Genomic DNA, 24036 nt, shown 5'->3' with positions numbered 1-24036 from the left:
CTCTGATTGGTGAATAATTCAACAGGTGTATGCGTCATCCGCCATAACGTACAAAACTTGTGAAAGTGTGCTTTGTTTGTTGAAAAGTGATTAAATTCAGTTAAATTTACTGTGTTTTATTTGTGAATAGTGTATTAAATGTGTATTTAAACATGACGGAGTGGTATAGATCGAAACCTAACTACGCTAATAAACATAACTCGTCGGAATTGTCCGTCGAAACATCAGGCTGTGAAATGTCAGACTCTTTCAATATATTTTCCGAAAATTTAAGTCCAATACCAGCTATAGTTCCACGGAAATTGGATTTTACACATATAGATGATGACGACGGCATCAGGGACGCCTCACCGGCGCCCGTGCCCATCAGTCCTCCCTACAAGAGAGTCCGAGCGTTGAAGTAAGTACTTTCTCTGCTAATCCTACTATTTTGAGCTAAATACCACGTCTAATGTAATCTGTATCTAACTGTAAGCCTAGAACCAGTTTTAAACAGCACTTTCTAGAAAACGAATTGAAATTCCCGTTTATTTATACAAATTTATGTGTGTTGTTGTTATGCTTTTTACCACTTTCTGTGGCCTTCAATAAATCATGTGATAGCTTGGCTTTGGGACTGCAATTTGGTAAATTTATGTAAATAATGTATGTTTTACTTAACGGTATCAATTGCAGTGAGACCAGAGATAAATTTTTGTTTGATATTAACTAGTATAGCCCTCTTTCTGACTACACTGACTGAAGCAAGCCCTTTGATGAATTCCTATTTAGCTTCCACCCAATATTTGGTATGCTACAATGAAATGGATGCATTTGATATCCACATTCATTGGCCCGCATAGCATAGCACTGAACAGATCAGATTTCTTTTACACTATTGTTGCAAAGCTCCTCTCGGGTAGGACGGTAACCTTAGAGTGGATTGTACTATGGATATAGGCTTACGACAAACTTCCTGTGACCCTGTCTTCTTCTTCTTCATTCCCACTACTCATCCGAGGAGTCTGGGGCAAACCCTGTAAAGGATGAGAAATGGTTTGAATGAATTACCTTCATCATAACAACCTATAACATTCCCACTGCTGGGGCACGGGTCTCCTTCTAATGAAGGAAGATTGTTTAGTCCTAATCCACCATGCAGGCCCAGTGTGGGTTGGATGTTAATTATTTATTTTTATTTATTTAATACTTTATTGCACAAATATAACATAAGTGTACAAAAGGTGGACTTAATGCTAAAAGCATTTTCTACCAGCCAACCTACAGGATTTTTCAATTTAAATAATCTATTCTCTGTATCTGCACCTGAATCACTCCGGATATCAAACATTGAGCATATCCCAAAGGTCTTAACTCCCTTCCTTAGCTTGGACTATTTCCACTGTGGGTTGGATTCACACATCTAGATTTATAGGTAGGTATCCTCACAATGTTTTAGTTAACAATAAAGTAAACAGCAATATTTTACATAAATTCAAAATAACTCATCAGTGCATATTGTTTAGAGATTTTAACCCATAACAGTAATTTACTGGCTAAGTTATCAATGCACAAACACATATTTCAGTGATTGTATTTCATTTATTTTTTATCTAGCAGTTGATGAACCCTGTAACTGCACAAAGTAGACCCTAGATAGGTATACCTTGTATACTAAGTTGAAACAATGACCTGCTAGTTATCAATGTCTCACTGGTCTCAAGCCTGTAGAGTGATATTAGTAATAAGTCTCCCTTCATCTCCATCAAAGTTTGAACTATTGTCTGATTTTTAATCTCAGATAGTAAAGTGACAGATTCTGAATCATTCATCATCAGTCTTTTGTCCTGTGATTATGTGAAGTGTCATTTTATTGACAGGACAATTGACTGTTGATGAACTGTTCAGAATCTGCCAATTTAGAATATGAGATTTTAGAAAAACTGTTTTTATACCCATAACAGCAGGTTCAAACAGGTCGAAACAAGTATACTTAACTCATGCCAGGTCCCAACCCATTGATAATGTTCAGGTAATCTTTGCTGTAAGAATATCCACAACATACAGTTAACTATCCTAAGTCTTATTATTAATTTTTTTACTACCTCGTAACTAGACTTTTTCATAATAATTTAGACATTTGAAGCTTATACATGGTGTCTATAAAGTAAGTCCAACATATTTTGTTTGATCCATGCTCTCATGGACACCCTGCTAGTGAATCAGAATACTTTTGGTAGGAGAAAATTATTTAGAAAGGCAGTGCATTCCTGTGGCAGTTTGAAAAGGTATTTTTCAAAGTCAGTCCCAGTAAAAATACCAAGAAATCAGTTAAACAACAGTTAGCAAACACAATAACAACCAAACATATGTTCGAGCAGCTGATAGACTTAAAAAAAAATACTACAGCACACCTACACAGACAAAAAATGCTATGAGATCATCCCAATAAAAAGTACAATAATCTGTTAGTAAAAAAAAGTAACTGCCATTGGAGATAACACCTTGCAACAACACAACAAAGTGCATTTTCCAATGAAAGAGTCTGTAAATTGGTCTAAAAATAAAGTGTAGTTCAAATTTAGAATGCCAAACTGTAGACAAACCATTGTCAACCTCATTCCATATTAAATAGAGACTAAAATGTTTTTATGAATTTTGCATCTATCTAGCTGCTTAAAAAACTCCCTTATTCTGCTATATGTAAGGTTGATATTAGTCAGGTTGCTTTCCAAGGAGTTGCCCAAGGAAAAGGTCTTATTGTGCATATTTTTTGTGAGACATGTGTACAAATTCAGGTGTTCACATGTGAATAGGACTTGAGTTTGTATGTGTGTGTAGGTGTGTAGAGCAGGATTTTGTAATGTGTGTGTTTTACTGGAATGAGAGAAAAGAAATGTTTATTATTTATTATACATATTACCTAGTAATATCATAATATTTAGGACACCAATAAATTACATCACAGGCCTGTACAATAACAGTCCTGATTTTAAGATTGACAAATTAATTTAATTACGCAGGTAGGTAGGTACTAGTAGTAGCTCCTTAGCTTAGTACATACCACTTTTGCAACATCCTGTATAGCTACTAACGATGCTGACCGTAGTCGCACCTACTTACATACATTGACATATTGACGAAATGTCGAAAGTGAAACGGCTGCACCAAAATTGGCACATAATAATATCCAGTTTTTTAACGAAAACCGGTGACACATTTTCACGGAATGCCGTTTAACGTATTTCTCGTCGTCGTCGTAAACAATATTCGCGAGCGTGTGCAAACACGTGCTGTGTCGGATGAACAGGTTTTGACCAAACTTGTTTTCAGGAAGACATATCCTATTGTGTCGTTTCGTCCTATTGTCGGTAGCGGCGCTATGGTCGGTTATGCTGCTTTCTTTAGCGTTTTATTTATAAATTGGTTTGTTATGGTTGTAAATCTTCATGTACGTTTATGTCACTTTATTACCTTGTCAAACGTATAAACTGCCCATTTATTCATTCGAAGATTCGCCGCTTCACAGCGAGAAAGCTCTAGTTATACTCCATTCATGTATCAAATCAATAGGCTAAAGAAAATGGTGTCTGAATGGGTGCCCTGATTGCATTGCACTTAGGCGGTAATAATTTTTTGCGTGAATTTTATATGAACGGCCGTAGATTTTTCAGTATTTTGAACGGTGCATCTTTTCTCTATCAACGGATATACATTACGCCTTAATGATATTGAAACCAGCCAACATAGGTAGCCTATAGTAAATGTAAATGTAGTGATATCTCACCCTTTACTTTTACTACGCAGTACCCCTGAATACCAAAAACTGACTGCTATGCCGAAGGTCCCGGGTTCGATTCCCGGTCGGGTCAAATATTATACAGGGTGTTAACTTGATTGCGTTGGAGCGGGAAATGGTAGATACAGCTGATGATTCTGAACACGATAAGACATTAAAAAACGTATTTTATTTGCTTTAAGCTGACCAACATATTATTGTCACCATTTTAACGTGACCTCCTTACGTAAAACCGTCCATTCTAACCTGACCTCTCACCTCCTTCCAGACTGTTCGACAGCCCTCACACGCCGAAGACCCTGCTGGAGAAGTGCTCCACGCCGTCGCACCACCCGCCGCGCTCCAGGCTGTTCCCGCCCAAGCTGTCCGCGCCCTCTGGTGAGTAAATAATTATGTCCAGCTGGTATAGCCTGAGGAAGAGAAACCTGACCACTCTAAGGTTCTTGGCCATCTAGACTTGACCTACTCTGGTGAGTAGAGAAACAAAGTAGGTATAGTCTAGTGCAGAGAAACCTGACCACTCTAAGGTAGCATTATTGCTATGAGATGGGTTTCTTGGCCCTAGACTTTACATACATAAAACGTCTAGTGAAGTACTAAGGACCCTTTCGTGACTTAATGAACTGCCGCCTTACCAACACATTAGTAATAGGACTAATAGGAAGCTGACACCTCTCAGGTGTCTTTGCCCCAGACTGTTGCTACATCTACACCCTACATTATTATAATAATCAAACAATATTCATAGCAAGTGTCATTAATATGACTTGCTAACCCTCTCGCCATGGTGACAAACCTTAGAGCAGCACTGAGAATGAAACAATAAAATCACAAAAATATTTGTACACTTAAAAAAGGCCCCCACTCAGCACCTACCCTACTAACCCACCCTCCTCCGCAGGCATGTCCGGCTCCAGCCACCACTTGCACCCGCCGTCGGACGACAGCGCGCTCGGCAGCCTGCCCCCCGACGACCCGCTAGACGACTCCCGGACTCAGCGGAGGCCTATTGCCAACATCAACCCCTTCACACCTGACGGTACGTGGGATTGGCGATAGATGGCGTTGTTTATAGTAAAGAGTAGAGCCGGTAGATGGCGCTGTTGATAGGAAACTATAATAGAGTCAATATTATGGGCATATGGATGTAAATATTAGAGTAAGATCAGTGCGCTGTAGGCAGCCTGCCCCCCGACGACCCTCTAGACGACTCGAGGACCCAGCGGAGGCCCATTGCCAACATCAACCCCTTCACACCTGACGGTACGTGGGTTTGGCAATAGATGGCGTTGTTTGTAGTAAAGAGCAGAGCCGGTAGATGGCGTTGTTGATAGGAAACGGTAATAGAGTTAGTATAATGGACATATATGGGCGTAAATGTATACTAGAGTATAATAAAGACAGCGCGCTCGGCAGCCTGCCCCCCGACGACCCGTTAGACGACTCCAGGACCCAGCGGAAGCCTATTGCCAACATCAACCCCTTCACACCTGACGGTATGTGGGATAGGCGATAGATGGCGTTCTTTGTAGTTAAAAGTTGAGCCGGTAGATGGCGTTGTTGATAGGAAACTGTAATAGAGTAGATAGAGTTAATAAAATGGACATATGGACGTAAATATTAGAGTAAGATGATTGAGCTCTAGGCAGCCTGCCCCCCGACGACCCATTAGACGACTCCAGGACACAGAGGAGGCCCATAGCCAATATCAACCCCTTTACACCTGACGGTACGTGGAATAGGCGATAAATGGCGTTAATTGTAGTAAACTGATGGTCTTATAATAAAAAGCAAAAGAAGACAGCTTGTTCATCATCTCCTTCAGTAATTGTTCAGTGTCCACTGCTGAACATTGGCCTCTCGCAAAGATTGCAACAACAGTCTGTGCTCGGCCTTCCTTATCCAGCCACTAGCTACCTATATGAGGTGCCCGACGCTACGTTTACTTGACTATGGTCTTTCGGTAGATATGACCGGCCCCCTGCCATTTCAACTTGCACATTTTATAAGCTATGTTGGTAACCTTAGTTCTTATAACACTATACTCCTACCTTATCGTAATCAAGAGATGAACGCCAAATCTTTGTTGTTTCTTTATCCTTATGTAATAATAACTTTATTTTTATATATTTACATTACAGGTCAAGCATTGAACAAGAAGAAGCGAGCTCTGTCCAAAACGCCAACTGGTTGGGGCGACGCCACGCCTGAGCAACCCGCTAAGAGATTACGAGTGAGTTGGGTTATCTATTCTACTAGAGGTAGCCACTGAATTTTCCTGTGAGAATTCCGGCATAAAAAGTAGCTTATGTATCTAGAAATCAGCTTACTGTATACCAAATTTGTTTTTACAAATTGAGATGTGCATATTTTACCTCGATGATTTGCTTCATTATGAAGGCAATGGTATACATATTTACATTCCAAACAACTCCTTTGTACCTACATGAGGCAGGATTCGATCGCAATTCAGTAACATCTTTATAGGATCTTAGACTCCTAGGGCCTATTTTATGTATCACTGCTAAATGCCACTTATGTCTAGAGCTTTATTCGTTACGTTTGTCTGTAATCTGTAATAAATAACGAACACAACTAACAACTAACCTTCCACGAATGCAACATGTCGTGCTTTTTCTTTCCGAATGGGTTGTAGTTTTTAGTTGACTTTCTTAAGAATGTATTCATTTTATATCGAATAAAATCGATTTTATATTATAATAACCTATTTTTTACCCTCCACCAGGAGTCCAACATATCCCGCTACAACGTCGAGTTCGTCGACCTCGGCGTCATAGGCACGGGCGAGTTCGGCCGAGTCACCCGCTCTCTCAACCGTCTCGACGGCTGTGTGTACGCTGTCAAACGCTCGCTGCGGCCCGTGGCGGGGTCGGCGGCGGAGAGGGCCGCGCTCAGTGAGGTGCACGCTCATGCTGCGCTGGGGAAACATGCACACGTCGTCAGGTGAGTGAGTCGCACTGGTCTTGGAGGCTTTAGAGGTGTTTGCGCCGCTCTAGAGTAGTCAATTTGGACGTAATGCACACAAAAATCACTAAAATCAGGCTCGAAGGACTAGTAAAAGTTCGATAAACTCGTTTAATGCACGATCCACAAATCACAGCACCGTTTTTATGGCGACTCGCGATATTGTGACGTTTATCTACGTCGGTAACAAACCCGTGCAGCGGCGCTTTAAGACAGCTGTCTATAAACGCCGGGTATCGAACCCGGGATCTTCGGCGTAGCAGTCAGGGTCTCTAACGCTTACACCATTCGATCGTCCACCTATAGATAGTGTATTCTGTATGAGAAAGCGGTATACAAGCTACATATAGCTACATATAGGCTGGACGGCTGTGTGTACGCTGTGAAGCGGTCCCTGCGGCCCGTGGCGGGGTCGGCGGCGGAGAGGGCCGCGCTCAGTGAGGTGCACGCTCATGCTGCGCTGGGGAAACACGCACATGTAGTGAGGTAGGTGTCTAGTATAGGCGGGTAGAAAGTCAATGTCAAATGTATTTATTCATCGTATAAATATTTTTTTTCTTATGAACGTAATTTTTTTACAAACTACTATCCGTTTTTATGGGGCTCTTTGTTAGAGAGATGAGTGCGCCGCTCTAGAGCAAACAGTTTGATGCTTATTAGTGAGAAAGTTTGTGAAAAGAGAGTGTACAGTCAGCCAAAGATATATGCGCGCCACACAAACGCAAACTGTTGGTCCCCAGCCGCGAATATCAAAATGGCTTTGGGAGTAGAATTTTATTAGCATACTCGTAGACCGTATAGTATATTAGAGTGGGACATCCAAATTATGCTTCGCATAGTTTACCTATGTGTTGTAAGTTTGTGACAGAGGTGTTGCTGTGATCCTGTGATATGTATGTGTACCCCACCCAACGCAAACAGTTTGGTTGGATGGAAAATTACTATTTTTATATTAGTAAAAAAAAGCCCCTATTGTTTACAGCAATCTTTACCAGGCAACCTTTCTTTATTTACTTGTAACAGTTGTAACTAACATCCCACCTCTACCCAAAAACAGATACTACTCAGCATGGGCGGAGGACGACCACATGATCATCCAGAACGAGTACTGCGACGGCGGCTCGCTGCAGCAGCGCCTCGAGGCCGCGCCGCTGCCCGAGCCCGAGCTGCGGCTGCTGCTCCAGCACGTGGCCGATGGACTGGAGTAAGTGGACAAACTGGTCAATCTAGTCAACTTTTGTGAAACGTGTCGAAAATGAGTTAGGAAGATAGTGTAGTGTCGCTGGTGATTTGGAGTCACTGGACAATCTGGTCAACGTTTGGTCAAACTGGTCAAAACGTTCATGAAAGGCAACATATCGTACCGTACCGAAAATTCTCAATAACCTACCAAATGAAATTAGAAACGGATCTTTCTCTAAGAATGTCTTTAAGATGAAGATCAATAACTATTTACTTGCAAACCAGAATAATGTATTATAGTTACCTACCTAACTTGTAGACCCACTTGAATGCGTAACCTATTGGTCTGAGTAAAAGTGGACGGGCGTGGTGTATGTATGTACCTACCTATACTACCTATTGTGCTGAATGCAGGCACCATACCCGCCTACCATAGTTCTTTATTTTTTTATTGTTAAATTAAATTTATCTGTTGCATGTTAGTTATAAGTCACAGTCACATGTAAGTAAAAGAATTAGTTAAAGAGAGCATGTACTGCCAATAAACTACCTTGTAGTTTGGCGGTGTTTAGTTTTAAGTCAAATTGTATATAGTTCTGAATAAATAAATAATCAAATAAATCAAATTTTGATTATTTATAAAAAAAGCGGTGTGTCGATGATTACAACTACCCAATCAAATCACCACCTTGAAATACCACCAATACAAAAATAATATGTTAATAAACTAAACAAACTGTACAATTAACTAACACAACCCCGTTTCCCCCCCACAGCTACATCCACAGCCTGGGCCTGGTCCACATGGACGTCAAACCGGCCAATATCTTCATCTGCGGACGTGAGGGCGCGGCACTGGACTCTGATGACGGATATGATGATGACAGGATACCGACCACGCATACTTATAAGATTGGTGAGTAAATAAACAAAAAAAGAGGAAAAAGGTTCCCTACTCAGCAAAATGCTATACAAAAAAAAAATATGGAAAAGGTGTCCCAACTCACCACAAAGCGGTAATGCAATGGACGTGAAAACGGCGCCTACCTTCATATACGTATAAGATTGGTAAAAAATGCGGGTTGTTGGTGTCAAAAAGTGTCCCAATCCCAACTCAGCATAATGCGCTAGTGGTAGCTAGTGGTAGTCCAGTGGGCGTCAAACCGGCCAACATCTGACGACGAACACAGCACTTTTTTACATTCCTCACTAACTAACAATCACAATAATTGTACTACCCCAAATAAACATAAATATAATCACAGGTGATCTCGGTCACGTGACGTGTGTGTCCGCGCCGCGCGTGGAGGAGGGCGACTGCCGCTACCTGCCCAAGGAGGTGCTGCAAGAGGACTTCACGCATCTCACGAAGGCGGATATATTTGCTTTTGGTGAGTTTTTATGTCATATTTATCATCACTTCACTACATAGTATAAAAACAAAGTCAGTTTCTTTTTTCCTTTGTACGCTTAAATCTTTGAAACTACGCAACAGGTTTTGATGCGGTTTTTTAATTAGATAGAGTGATTCAAGAGGAAGGCTTATGTATGATAGCATCACAGTTTTTCTATAGTTTATTTCATCAGCATTGCTCTCGTGCGAAGTCGGGGCGAGTCACTAGTTGAATATAAATGGCATTATCATCGACCACCACTTCCAATAACGACTTATCACCCACTACATTATGTCATCGGCTTTAATCGTCATCTAATCTAAATACTCTGAATGCATTTATTGAGACGATTTCATGTGTGGAAATAATACAATAGCATGACACACCATCCTACATCAAGCCAGGCTTAAAAATATTTTTTTTTATTAATCAATAGGGCTAATTATGAGCTAAAATGGTTATTATGTACAATTACTAATATATGTTTATTCCGCAGGTTTAACCCTATTCGAGGCGGGCGGCGGCGGCCCCCTGCCCAAGAACGGGCAGCAGTGGCACGACATCCGCGACGGCAAGCTGCCCGACCTGCCGAGACTGTCTAGAGAGTTCAACCAGCTGCTCAAGGTAATAATAATATGAGGACAACTCACACACGGCCATCCGACTGCAGGCACTAGGTATAGAATGAGAGAAAGCTCAACGAAAGTTAAACACACAGTTACTGCCTAATATTCTATACCAAAAGTCGCTTTCCACGTCTGTCTGTATCTATGTATTTAAAATTAAACAACGACGGTGCGGTTTTTTATCGTGAAAACCTATTATGGCGAAGTAAGTTCGCGGGAAAAGCCAAGGTAACCATCAGAACTAGTGTAAGTTACAAGAGGCGGGGAGATAAGAAGAAGGTATCACTTGACTACTAGGGAATGTAGGGTAGGGTAGGGTCTAAGAACGGGCAGCAGTGGCACGACATCCGCGACGGCAAGCTGCCCGACCTGCCGAGACTGTCCAGAGAGTTCAATCAGCTGTTGAAGGTATGATAATAATAATAAAATATGTGGGGACAACTCACACACGGCCATCCGACCCCAAACTAGGCAGAGCCTGAGATAACGCTTATTATACATTATTAAAGATATAAACAACAATCAGATAAGGCAAACCAGCCGTAGCTGTCCAGATAGTTCAACCAGCTGCTCAAGGTTTTATTTAAGATGCCAATTTATTCAAAAGTAACTAATCTTCTTATCATACCGGTAACAAACACAAGATTTAGCCTCTTGTGGCTAGGGTTTTGTCACCGTGAAAGGATTAGACAGATGAATCCTCCTTTTATGGACATTAGAAGAAACAAATACTTACCTATTTACTTTTACTCTAAATTCAAAATTTTCTTCTCATTTAATGGTATGTAAGACAAGAAGTCATATTTGAATACTGTTTGTCTTTATTTTATGTAAACATAGACTTTCAGTTTCCTCGATTTTCAGGTGCTCCTCTTCCATGCGGCATCTGTCACTATACATAATAATTTCGCATCCCTCATAACACCCCACTCGCCCCATTACACACCCTATTTATCCCCCATTAACTAACATTCCACTTGCCTTCTACAGAAAATGGTAGACCCCGACCCTACCCAACGCCCCTCAGCGAGCCGCCTCCGCAAGCACCCCCTAGTGCACGCCAGAGACAACAAGAGCAAGGCGGCGTTGAGGAGGGAGCTGGCGGCGGCCAAGCTGAAGAATGAACTGCTGGAGCGACGCCTGCAGGAGGCCGCACGGTGAGTCAGTCAGAGAATTAGTTAATGAATCAGTTACTTAAAGAGCCAACCAGTAACATAGATTGGTTAGTCATAAGAAAAACGAGCCAAAAGAAGGTCCTAGGTGAGCCAAACAGCTAGTTAGTAAGTCAATCAGTAAGACAGCAGGATCATTCATAAGACAAACGAGCTAAAAGATGCTGCTTTGTGAGTCATACAGTCAACGGATCATTCTGTCACTCAATGAATCAATCATACACTCAATGAGTCATTCAGTAAGTCGGTAAGTCGGTAAGTAAGCACCCTCTAGTGCACGCCAGAGACAACAAGAGCAAGGCGGCGTTGAGGAGGGAGCTGGCGGTGGCCAAGCTGAAGAATGAACTGCTGGAGCGACGCCTGCAGGAGGCTGCCAGGTGAGTCAGATAGCGATAGTTGTAGCATGTGACGTAGTATGCTGCATTCCATAAATGTATGTAATGCTATCTCCAACATACGTCACAAGTCTCATACCTTTTATTTTATACGTAGCTAAATTAGACTTTGTCTACATGTTTACGTCATAGCACATTCCAGACTCGTATAATTAAGGTACTATTTACCTGAATTAGATTTCAGACCGTTATTGTCGTATTGTAAGGACCTCAGAGCGGATAGTTTGAGCCGAATGTCTCAGGATAGATATCAATAAATATTGTCTTACATGTAATTATAAAAACTCGGAGTAAATATGACTCAAAAGATATGGGATCATCAATGCCTAACCCTCCAAACCCTAACCATTATAAGACATGCAAGTTTTAAATGTATGTAACTTACCTAAACCTTTCTCCTCCACAGATGCATAAAGTCGCTGACGCCGAACCTAGTGGCGACAGAATCTGCGAAATTCCGCACAAGATCCGGCAAGAGACTGCAAAAGCCCCGCATCGATGTCCAACTAGCGGAGATGTTACAATCAGTCACCTCCCCAGCGCGACCCACTAGGCTGTCGCGACAGAAACGAACGTAATATGTGATGAACAGAATATAAGAACAGTTATAACGGTAAGAGAAACGGGGTGGATAACTGCTGTCTGAGCCAATCAGATAAGGCCGTTTAATCAGCCAACCAGAGAAGGCTGTTAAATCGGCCAATCATAAAAGAGCAAATGACAGTTACAGTTTGATATCCGCGTTTCCGATTGGCCGAGTGGTGGGCTTAGAGAAGTAAAGGTGTGTTTTGAATGATTCTAATAACGCACACTGGATGGGTATGTTTATACTCGGTCCAGATTTGACATGATGGAATAGTAAATGCAAGATTGAAAGATGAGGAATGAAGATTTGGTAATTTACCATGAGTACAGTTGGAAAACATATTTACTTGGTTCGCTACATATATTTTTTTATCTTGTCTATCCATTTACTCTAAAATATACGTAAAAATTTAGTTACAGTACCCACCAATTTTTTACCATGATTCATAAATTACTAAAACATGTTTGCTATAATCTGAAAATTTCATCTCACTATTTGTCTATTTCTCAAAAATAGATTAAAAAACCGCTATGTTAGCTAAAGGACAGCATTATAATAAAACATAATGTTGCGAACCAAGTAGATATAGCAAAATTAAGTGTACAAATCGTTTCTATATTCACAAACATTACACTGAAAGCCAATCTTCTCTGGCCTGTAGTAATTTATTAACTAAGTTAAGATATGTCTAAGTGCCTTTAAGTAATAACTTTAGTTTGCTATCGGGGGATTGCATATCAATAGTACTTATCGCTTCCTTACACATTCGATTGATTGAGATCAAACACATTAATTTTAACACCCTGTATATGGTGTCTGAAATTAACCTGAAGACCACTATTATTGCATTAGACATAGTTTAGTTTCAGTTTTAGACTTCAAAAACACAAAATGGTACAGTCAGCAAAAGAGATATGTCACCACCACAGCGCCAACATTTTGACCCTGAGAGTCTTAAGTGGAAGATAGATGAATCAAATAATATTTTATCGATACAGACAAGCAATCTCTATAGAATAAGAAGTTTTCATATCATATATCACCCTTCAGTAGATCATAAAATTTAAGTATTTCCGCTAGGTTGGCTAATGTAGTTCTTTTGCTGAGTGTACATAAATAAATATGTCTGTTTTCCCCCATAGCGACTAGTTTTACAAACGTTCCAACAGATTGTGATGTTTTGTGCTCCAAAATAAGAATAAAATATTGAATAATATGGTTTTGTTTGTATAGAAGAAGAATATTTTTGATATCGTAATAAAACTAGACGTAATGATAGATTTAGTATGTCTCTGGTGACTTACAAACGATGCCTGTTGACAAAATAGCAAAAAAACTTTGATTTTGTGGACTTTTTCTGGTTTTATGAACGGCTATACTTTCGATATGAAATAGTGTATAAATGATCTATTGGTGACGACGACACCGCCATCTAGTTACACATACAGGAGATAGAATCTTTAACTTAAACACAGTGTATTAATAAAATTTGATCCAAATAACTTCATAGTTCCTGAAGTTGGTTGCGATTGCACTGTGCTTTGTCAAACTAACCAACGGACAATCTTTGAAAGAATGGATAGGCGGTTTGTTAGTTTAGGTCAAGGTACAAAGGAGCATTCGCATGCCCACTTCAGAACTACCAAACTGTTACCTTGTCAAACACTGCTACATCGAAGCAAGCAGTTCATAAAACCAGATAATATTTGAAATGTGCATGGATATACGTTACTACGTTTTGATGCATACAAAGATGTCATGTATGCATGTTTAAGTCCTTTTTATGAAAAAAGATAATCATAATCCCGTTTCCAAAATTGCAGTTAAAACTTTAAAATCGCATCAACAAGTAATAAAAAATATGCATTAAATCAAATGCCTAATCAATTTGTAAAAAAAATTTAATGTAAGATTTTCATGCAAAGAATTTCTTTAGGATTTATGCAGGTCGATTCGTATACATACGTCTCGGCACAAATATTGGTGTCGTTTGCCCAAATATTATGCCGAGCCGACAACAAAACATTGACTTTTACAAATAAACAAACAGTTGAGTTCATTAATATATGCGTACATTTTCTTTCGTCCTAATAAGTTACCTGTTTAAATACATAATTATTGTGAAAAGCCTCCACTATGCATATGTTCATGAATACATCTGTTACAACCCTGATATTAGCTAGCAAGCTAAGTTTGTGACTATACTTAGCCCAAAAAAGGTTACGAAAATGCACATTACTGTATAATAGTATAAACTCTTGATTCTTCCATTGTAATAAAACTTTGTGATATCCAAAAATTGTGAGTTTTTAGAATGTAAAAATAATGATTTTCGAACTAGGCTCGCGCGAACAGAGCGGTGTAAGCATATTATATAAACTAACTTAGAAATAATCATAATAATTCGCTGAGCGACCCACTACATTGGGCAGCTTCTCGAATAAAGCATAGATATAGAAAAAACAAAAAAAATATTATGTATTATATGAATAATTATATCAATCTTGTATAGGTGTAAAATTATACGATTTTAAGTAATTTTTGTAGTTTTTAAGTTATGATCTTATCATATCACGGCTTCTGCCGTTTCGCACAAAGATATTATAGTAGTTGTCATCTTTACTCGATTTTTTATGTAATAGCGATTGTAAGTCTGTTATAAGATTATTCTTACCATGTATATTATCATAAGTCATTTAGTCAGCGTTTTCGTATCATCATTAGTCATCATCTTAAATTGTTTTATTTTGTCATTGGTTTTTTTTGTCATTCTCTTGTGTTAATTTTTTTTAACTTTGATTAGTTTCTTAGTGGTTTGCTAAACACGTAAAAAGTATGTGTATTTCTCCATACAATTTCGATGTTCGTTGTTTAAAATTGCTTCAAAAACACATATTTTTTACTATAGCGTGTGAGGTGCCTACCTAGTAGGAATTCTAGAAAATAGGGTGTATGTATGTACCGATCTCAATAATTTCTTCTTTTAATGTTATTTGACGTAACTATCCATTTTTTTATTTGTAAGTACTAGCATCGTTCTCACATTTCGTAATTCTGAGTTAATTTTATCTCCTTTTTACATATTTATTAATCGCGGTTGGTGTTTGGGAATAACTAGTTTGTGTAGAAGATTAGCTCAGTTGATTTTAAGTTGTATTTTACTTTTTAAGTAAAATTTATGATTTCAGTCTCTTTGTCTTTCAAGCTAAATGTTGTAGATGTGTGGAGTATTTTGATAATCAGATTGTTTTGCCAATAAATGTGGAATACATTTTTGTGCCAAAGCATTTAATAAATTATTAATTTATGATCATAACATAATCTACTGAGGTTGGATTTGAACTCAATACCATGCGAGTGAGGATTAGAAGTAGTGTTGGTAAAATACAGGAGTATTTTAGTCTTCATTGCCGAAAGTCAGTAAAATGACTCTGAAGTGATTTGTGACTAACGAGTCCTATTCTTGAAAAGGGACTCAAGGTGGTCTCAAGTTTTAAAATGGACTAAGGTCCTGTCTCACAATGTCTGGATAATGGCTACCTGGCTCGTAAGATAAGACATGCTGTCACTGTCTTGAACATAATTACAGAGAGTGACAGCATGTCTTTTATCCCACAGGTAGCCACTATCCAGACATTGTGAAACATGACCTAAATGCCTCGAGTCTTTTACCAACACTATTTGGAAGGCGAAATTATCTTTTATCTATTTTTAAAATGGCTGTCTACTAACTAGTATGTGAAGGTTATGTAACCAAAGTTGGTGAAAGGGTATGAGGGTAACAATGTTAATAAGATTTTTTGTATATTTGCTATTATAATATGAATATTGTATTAAATAAATGTGCTTGTTTCAATTATTGCAGTGGTTTTATTGGGGATGTGTGTAGTTAAGCGCTAACGGGGATTTGTTGAAATAAAATGATTGTGGTGCAATAATAGGCAATTTTAAAAGTTACGTTGTGCTACTGCAAATATCAAGCGTTTTTAAATGTGTTCCCTAAAGCAAGACAATAAATTTCAATCTGTATTGTACGTACAATTACAGTTAACTAACATGATTCATAAAAATTATGTATAATGAAAAAAAATGTTTTTTATTTACATATAGTATAAGCGTAACATAAAGGGATCGCCTTTCTTCTCAAACAGTAGTAGTAAGTACTACTTTATAATACTTACCCTTTTTGTAACACCTTGTATACATACAAGCCCAGCAATGTCCGTCGACTAAGCACCGCACTAAACAGTCTGTGAATCAGCCTAGTGGCGACTCTCCCGCACCGTATACATAAATTCTGCTTTACAGCGTTACGTTTCTAAAAACATATTTCCTCCTATTATGTAGTCTGAGCCTATCTGAAACCTAGTTAAACATTGTGAGATATGGCGTTTCGACTTTCTCCGTGTTCGGCATCATAAGGGTCACAGTGACAGTTAAATAAAATCCATTTTTCTCTCCACCTTTATTTGCAAGGTGCGGGTGCCTATATAAATAGAGTGAGTCGCCCGCGCGCCTCAGTTGGTTTTTGATTTTTGAAGTGAACACTTCGGCAAAATGGCTCAATGTAGCCACGGTTCTCGTCGGCTTCGCTCCGACGGGGAAAAATATAATATTGAATTTGCGGAGTCCTCGCTGCCGGGAGCTGTAGCGTGATGCGGACCAGGCGGCGCGGGGCCTGCCGGCTGCTGCGCACGCAGCCATTGCTGAGGATTTCGCAACGAAGGTTTGAGTTGATAAGCCGTGAGTAAAATGCTATTATTTACTGCTTTTAAAAGCTCAGCCACTGGTCATAATGCTCCGGCGCTTGGGGTTTTTATCCCACGCAGTAGGGTCCGATTCAATAGTCGTGGTGATGATTGATCACATATTCCGGTCCTACTAGTGGCGCTTGAGCTAGATACTTACATTAATGACCGCTTTAAGTAAAGCATATGTTAATTTTATACAGGAAAAAATAATAAAAATATATTTTTCTACCCTCAATTTCTAATATTTTTTGAAAACTGTTGATAAAAACTTTGCTATTACAATAATGCACTTGATTATAGCTTATGTAAGGCTTTACAAACAGGAGCTTTCCAGGACCGTCATAGGATTTTTTACAGGAAGCACGTGGCTCCGAGTTTCAGTATGTTGGGACATTGTGGCATGTGCGGCGAGTAATGTGATCCGCCGTTACCTACCCGCTGAGGGTAGGCAGGCCGATTCGGTGAAATAAAAGTTTCGTGTAACCTGCACCCGGCCCTGTGCTCCTGCGCTGGCCGCCGTCTCGTGGCACCTGCATCGCAGCGTACACCCGGCCCTGCGCTCCTGCCCTGACCACCGGTTCGTGCCACCTGCATCGCAGCATACACCCGGCCCTGTGCTCCTGCGCTGGCCGCCGTCTCGTCCCACCTGCATCGCAGCGTACACCCGGTCCTGGCCCTGGCCACCGGTTTGTGGTACCTGCATCGCTGCATAGACCCAGCCATGCACTCCTGCCCTGGCGGCTGTACACCCGGTCCTGGCCCTGGCCACCGTTTTGTGCCACCTGCATCGCAGCGTACACCCGGTCCTGGCCCTGGCCACCGGTTTGTGCTACCTGCATCGCTGCATAGACCCAGCCATGTACTCCTGCCCTGGCGGCTGTGTTGTCCCACCTGCATCGCTGCGCACACCTGGCACTCCTGTTCTGGTTGCCAGATCCAAACGCCCCCTGTCTGGGAAGAGATTTTATGCTCAGCGGAACCGCCTGCACTATTGCTAGCACGGTCATCATCATCATCAGCCATCATTATGAGTGACTTATTTAGAAGGTATCGAGTAACGTGCGCTATTCATCAGTGATTTTGGCATATGCAGACGAACGTTTACTGCCAAGGTTGGTCATGTTAGCCATACAAGGGCACACCAACGAAGCCTGAGTAACCACCTGCAGTCGCCGTAGCCGCATCGGCATGGATGACGACAAATCGGGTAACGTGTACCGCTTCTAAAAGTGTTATAGTACTTCAATTTGATGCCTCCGCTGAGGTAGGGTATTCTATTAAAGCAGCTTTCTTCTGAACTCCCCAAAGTGACCTGTAGACTGCTCCTGGGGATAGTTGTGCAATCAATTTTTTATTTCGATGTCTCTGCTGAAGAAACTGTCTAATGCAGCTTTTGTTCTAAACTGCCTAAAGATCATTGGACTGCTCATGGGAATGGTGACGCACGGTAAGTACAGGAGCGTTACTCTATACTGATGAGAAACGAACGAACGAGAGCTGTCGTGCAATCGGCACGTTTAATACATACAAACAGATAGAGCGGCTCGCGCCGCAGTGCACTGAAAGTTCGTTTTTCGTCATATAAAGTGACCCCCCAGACACTATCTTAAGTGTCATGACACATCGGCAGATTCCAGCTTTGAGTCTTTTCTTTTCTCGGCTGTGAGCAAAGTGAATCCCACCGGCGAGTGTTCAACCTAAAAGCACTGAGCTAATTCCTGATTTCGTGAAAGTCGCTGTTGCTATACCATACCGCTTCACAAGTTACCGAATTTATTATGATCCTACTGTCGGGTGATCATGATCGGAGTGTCATCGCGGTTTCTGAGTGGCACCATATTAGCTGTCTTCCTTATGTTCCAGTGGATTGTGAGTGTGTATAATCCGAGCTCTTTGTTGAAAAATGCGTGAACCTCCTACGCAGCAGCTGTCTACTAGTTGTGTATCGAATAAATCGAGTAACGGTGCTCTTGCACGAGACGACTACATTTTGGTAAAATTATAACTTCCACTATTTTGGGAACATGCATATACCTACTGTGTACTGTGTATCACATCACGTGTAGCCGCGGCCCTACTCAATGTACGGGGCTAGATAATAAACAATGGCAGTCGTCATTAAATTTCTATGAATTTCGAAGGTCATCATTTGGAGCACAATCCAAAGGGTGAAAGTACCTATTCATGCCTAGACGGCTTCTCTAATGAAAATGTATTTTTAATTCAATTCTGGCGCAAACGTTTCATAACTATTTTTCAACACTGTATCTGCTGAAACTACTTAGACTGACTGGTTAAGATGCAGACGTGCCGTTTTCACAATTCCATTCTGAGTAATCCTCAACTGTTTTATGGATCTTTCAGTTAGTTACGTAACTAGTTACCAAGTAAAAAATTACTTGTGTCATGCTCGTACTCGCATCACATTTAGGAGCTCTCTGGCCTCTAGCTGAAGGCTAGAACTGGTATATATATCTACTAAGCTAGTACAGAGTTATAACCGGGCAGCGGTGACGTGGTAGCTGCTTGATTTATTAGAGTTTGCGGAAAACTTTCTAAATAAGTAATAATTATTAGTCATAATATTAACTCTTCGCAGTTCTTTCAGAATGCAATACCAGGTCGCTGAAGTAGGTAACCTTCCTTAGCTGGACAACAACAAGCCTTTTTGTTTTAAAGAAGGTCACAGTTATTCGCCGTTCCACTGTCATATCGATGTCCAAGGACTTTTTCTTGGGTATAGCTGACTACCTAAGTTTACCTATAGATAGCCGCAAGCTATCTGCTGTTGGCGAACTGTCAGTTCTGATTGATAAGTCAGGCTCGAGGTGGCTCGTCCAACTGTCCATGTTCCCGCCACCATGATTGTTGCTTCCACAGATTAGAGAGTCTATGTTGGCTATCGTTGCATCAGGTCTGATCAGGTACAACTAACATCTTTACGTACCATCTTTATTTAATCGAGCTATTTTATTTTGTTTTATCCAGGTTGACTTAATGGTTTCAAAATCGAACCTACAACAATGTAAGTAGGTACCTACCTACGTACCTTTGAAGTTGCAACAAGGCGAAGCCTTAAGGTTTTGGCCGAGACCTGCCCTTAGTGTTGACGAACATACCTAAAGGTGACCTTGTTAATGTTTTTCATATGAAGTACTGAACATTTTACTTATCCTGGTGGCATGACTGATCATTTACTTACCCAGTTAAGACATGTTAGCCGGGTTTCATTTATCAACTATTAAAATTGCTATTGTTGTGTTAATCAATCTTTATTAATTGATGTCATCTACCAAGGAATGCTGCCAGAGCTCATAATATTCACACATGATGATACAGAATGATAGTAGCCCACAAAATCAGTGCAAAGGCTTATAAAATAACTTTCCTTCCTAGTAGGACTGCACAGGAACTCGTTAACCGCCGAGTTAGTTACAATACAAAATTAGACTGTGTGTTACGAGTACTTGTCAATATAGAATATGAATATAGTAACCTGCATCATGTTTTGAAAAACTGAATACTTAGTTATCCGCCAGTGTCACAGCCTTCATCTAATCTTTTCCAGAGCTGATGAGGCTGAGATATTTAGTAAAATTATCTTCCCTTCAAGCACCACTCCTCGTTCCAAGGACTAGATGCCGCGCCAGGTGTTGCAGGCCGTGTCCTCGTACAGGGCTGACTGAGCAGGTCCTCGAGGCTCCAGGGTCGCCTGCTGCATTTCTGAGGTCAGTCCAGAATTACATACCCTAGTCAGCATGTGCTGACCTGAGCCCCAGCGGCCTGGATCGATATTCTACATTTTACAGCTTTTAAATATTGTTGCAAAGTATTTCACTGGTTCCATCCATCCTTAGTGTATGTTAAAAATATTGCCTTGACAATAACAAGATTTTGATCAATAATTACTAATAAGTATTGCTTTCGAAGAGGCACTGTGTGTATCCATATGTACAAATACCTACCTATATGTATAGGTACATACCTTCCATAACTTTCTGACAAGTCAGGAATAATAAGGAAGTACTTAAGTCTTATGTATACTTATACCTTTCTTTTTAGCATATCTATTACCTAGAAATCTATGCATTATAAATTTATAGATTCAAATATTTATCTACTGATATACTCATCAGTAGCTTATGGGTCACAGTTGGTTTTCTCTCCACCATGCGATAATAAACACATCTCACAATGTTTAACTAGGTTTCAGATAGGCTCAGACTACATAATAGACGCATTTTTCCTGAAATAAAAATGACATATTATGTATCTAGCCTATCTGAAACCTAGTCATTTCTGCATGGTGATATTACAACTGAGGCGCGCGGGCGACTCACTCTATTTATATAGGCACCCGCACCTTGCAAATAAAGGTGGAGAGAAAAATGGACTTTATTTAACTGTCACTGTGACCCTTATGATGCCGAACACGGAGAAAGTCGAAACGCCATATCTCACAATGTTTAACTAGGTTTCAGATAGGCTAGATACATAATATGTCATTTTTATTTCAGGAAAAATGCGTCTATAGTACAGGCTAGACCTAGTTTAGGTGGAATAAAAATTGTATCCAACATATTCTAACCATTACACGTACCTACTTTACTTAAGTTAAGTCTGCGTTTAATAAAAAAATGTTATTTTTTATTATTATTATTTATTTATCAAATTATTTTACAGAATTATTGATTACTTATATCATTGCATCACAAAAATCACAGAGATTTGTCCGTGATGAATCATTCTACGTGATTAGGTACTTAATAACTAATTATACTTATTTATATTTTATACAATACACAAACTTATTCAATATTACACGTTAATTAAATAAGTACAATAGAGGGTAGTTTAATAATAAACCATCAGCCAAACATACAAGATAGTTGGTGCATATTCGAACAGTGTTAAGTTAAAGTAATGATATGTAGTATGATTTTATTTTGGGCTTGATATTTTTCGGTGTGATTAGGTTTCTAATATTTTGGTCCATTTTATTAATAAGTTTTGGCATTAAATACGCACAGTGCCGTTCGCCGTAAACATTGTTTGCTCTAATCATGCTATACTTGTTTTGTGTGACCTTTCGTGTATGTATAGGGTGAGATACTTTTTTCAGGTGGTCTAGACAGAAAAATTGTTCCTTGAGGAGGTTTACTTCTACTTTTTGGTAAATTGGTAAGACGTTACAATGTTTAAAGAGTTTTGGTGGGTTGTCATCATATTTAAGTTTAATCTGGGGCGAAACAATTAGTTTTAGTATGCGGTACTGCAAGTTAAGAATTTTGTCCAGGTATGTTTTATACGTTCTGCCATAGCTGCTGAGGCCATATGACACAACAGAATCTACCATAGCGTTATACAGCGTGAGACGAACTGAAAATGGAATTCTATTTTTAACCACATACAGTTTAGCCAAGAATGCTCTCAGTTTGTTGCAGACACTTTCGATGTGCTTACTCCAGTTAAATCTATCATCTATAGTTAGACCCAAATAGGTATGAGCTTCAACCACTTCAATCAGGTCGCAGCAGGCATCACATACGTTCGGTGAGATGCTATGTAGGCATTTATGGGAATGGGCTTTGAGCTGAGATGTAAGGTCTCCTTTGAGATACGGAGACTTTATATGCATAAGCTTAGTCTTTCTCGCGTTAAGCACCAGTCCTGAGTCATGACACCACCTGCATAGGTTGTCGAAGTCATCTTGCAGCATACTCATAGCAGAATCCACATCGTCATTGGCTAGGATTAGGCAGGTGTCATCTGCGAACTGATACACGTTACTATGTGTCATACACAGGCCCATGTCGTTTACGTAGGTCAAAAAGTGTAAGGGACCAAGGACCGATCCTTGAGCAGTACCTACGCTGACGTTTTTTATGTCACTCAGACTCTCGTTGATTTTGACGCAAGACTTACGTGCTTGTAAGTAGCTTTTGCACCACTCAAGCAGGCTACCTCTAATACCATTGGAACTTAATTTTTCTACAAGTTTAGCGTGATTTAGTGTATCAAACGCGCGCGAGAAATCGATGAATAGGGCAAGTACATGTTTTTTATTATTGAGGTAAGAGTTGACATCATCTGTGAAATTGGATAGTAGTGCAGTCGTACTTTTCCCAGGTTGGAATCCAAATTGTTTCGATGATATAATATTATTTATTTTATAGAATGAGTGTATTTGGTCACTGATTACTTTTTCAACAATTTTATTAATAGTGGATAAAAGTGTTATCGGGCGATAATCGGCAGGGTTGTCTTTTTTGCCTTTCTTAAAGACAGGTCTTATGCAGCCTATTTTCAGCCCATCAGGATACTCACCTGCAGCGACTGATGTATTAATCAAATTTACAATAGCTTTTGTGATATTATTCGCTATCCTTTTGATGTCAATTGTTTTGATCCCATCAATGCCTGGGGCTTTAGTTAGTAAGTACCTGCCTATAGATTTCTAATTGTTTTAAATTATGTTAATAACGCAGTATAAGGTAAATGTAAACTAACATAATTATGTGTAATATGTGTTGCATGTGTTTTTTAAATAAATAAATTTTGAATTTTTCGCAACTAGGTACTCGAAGTGCTTTTTAGATTATGTGGATTTAAAAAAGAACCGAAATAAAATACAAACGAAATATTTGAATCATTTATTAATATCGACATTCTGTCAGCTACGCTAATAGACACAAAGCCGGTAAAGTTCATTTATTTAATAATTTTACGTTATCTTAACTAACCATAATCATTATAAATATTATTTAACACAAAACTTCATAAATTACAAACACATCGACTAAGAATTTAGATTCATTATAAATGGGTAAATATAAATAAACAAAATGATGACATAATGTCGAATCGAAAAGAAAGTATTAACGTCCTTACTGTAATAAACTTGGAAAGGATGTGGCCACTTTTTTAAAGCTCGGTAGGTTTGTGGCGCTTAGCTTAGAAGTTCTTGAAGTAGCGAACCAGTTTTGACATAATTATCATCTCTGAAATATACACTTTTTTATTAGATGCCCATAAACTTTATAACGAATTTACAGGGGAATCTAAAAAGTGGCACACTAGGTAGGTATGACACTATGGCAGATCGCAATGATACAAAGAACTTCTGAAATAAGCACACCAGTTAATAAATATGGTGAAATATTTAGC

General features: G+C 39.5%; 1 protein-coding gene across 1 annotated transcript; it reads left to right on the top strand.

Moving 5' to 3' along the window:
- The first annotated feature begins 13 nt into the window (after window positions 1–13).
- On the top strand, window positions 14–12319 carry LOC105383174 (wee1-like protein kinase). The gene is made up of 12 exons (XM_048631944.1): window positions 14–400; window positions 4047–4156; window positions 4680–4817; window positions 4943–5041; window positions 5920–6011; window positions 6525–6742; window positions 7821–7967; window positions 8722–8861; window positions 9211–9336; window positions 9836–9963; window positions 10956–11119; window positions 11936–12319. The coding sequence occupies exons 1-12, from the start codon at window positions 153–155 to the stop codon at window positions 12108–12110; spliced, it is 1785 nt and encodes a 594-aa protein (XP_048487901.1). The 5' UTR covers window positions 14–152; the 3' UTR covers window positions 12111–12319.
- Window positions 12320–24036: the final 11717 nt, after the last annotated feature.

Source organism: Plutella xylostella, chromosome 30, assembly GCF_932276165.1.
Source record: "Plutella xylostella chromosome 30, ilPluXylo3.1, whole genome shotgun sequence".
NCBI lineage: Eukaryota > Metazoa > Arthropoda > Insecta > Lepidoptera > Plutellidae > Plutella > Plutella xylostella.
Note: the sequence above shows the minus strand (reverse complement) of the source record. Positions and strands in the feature narration are given on the sequence as shown.

What these genes read in the sequence shown, in the direction of transcription:
- LOC105383174 (XM_048631944.1), top strand. Translation starts at nt 153, where the DNA reads ATGACGGAGTGGTATAGATCGAAACCTAACTACGCTAATAAACATAAC. An exon ending in AAGAGAGTCCGAGCGTTGAA is followed by an intron (nt 401 to 4,046) that starts GTAAGTACTTTC and finishes ACCTCCTTCCAG; the next exon opens with ACTGTTCGACAGCCCTCACA. An exon ending in CAAGCTGTCCGCGCCCTCTG is followed by an intron (nt 4,157 to 4,679) that starts GTGAGTAAATAA and finishes CCTCCTCCGCAG; the next exon opens with GCATGTCCGGCTCCAGCCAC.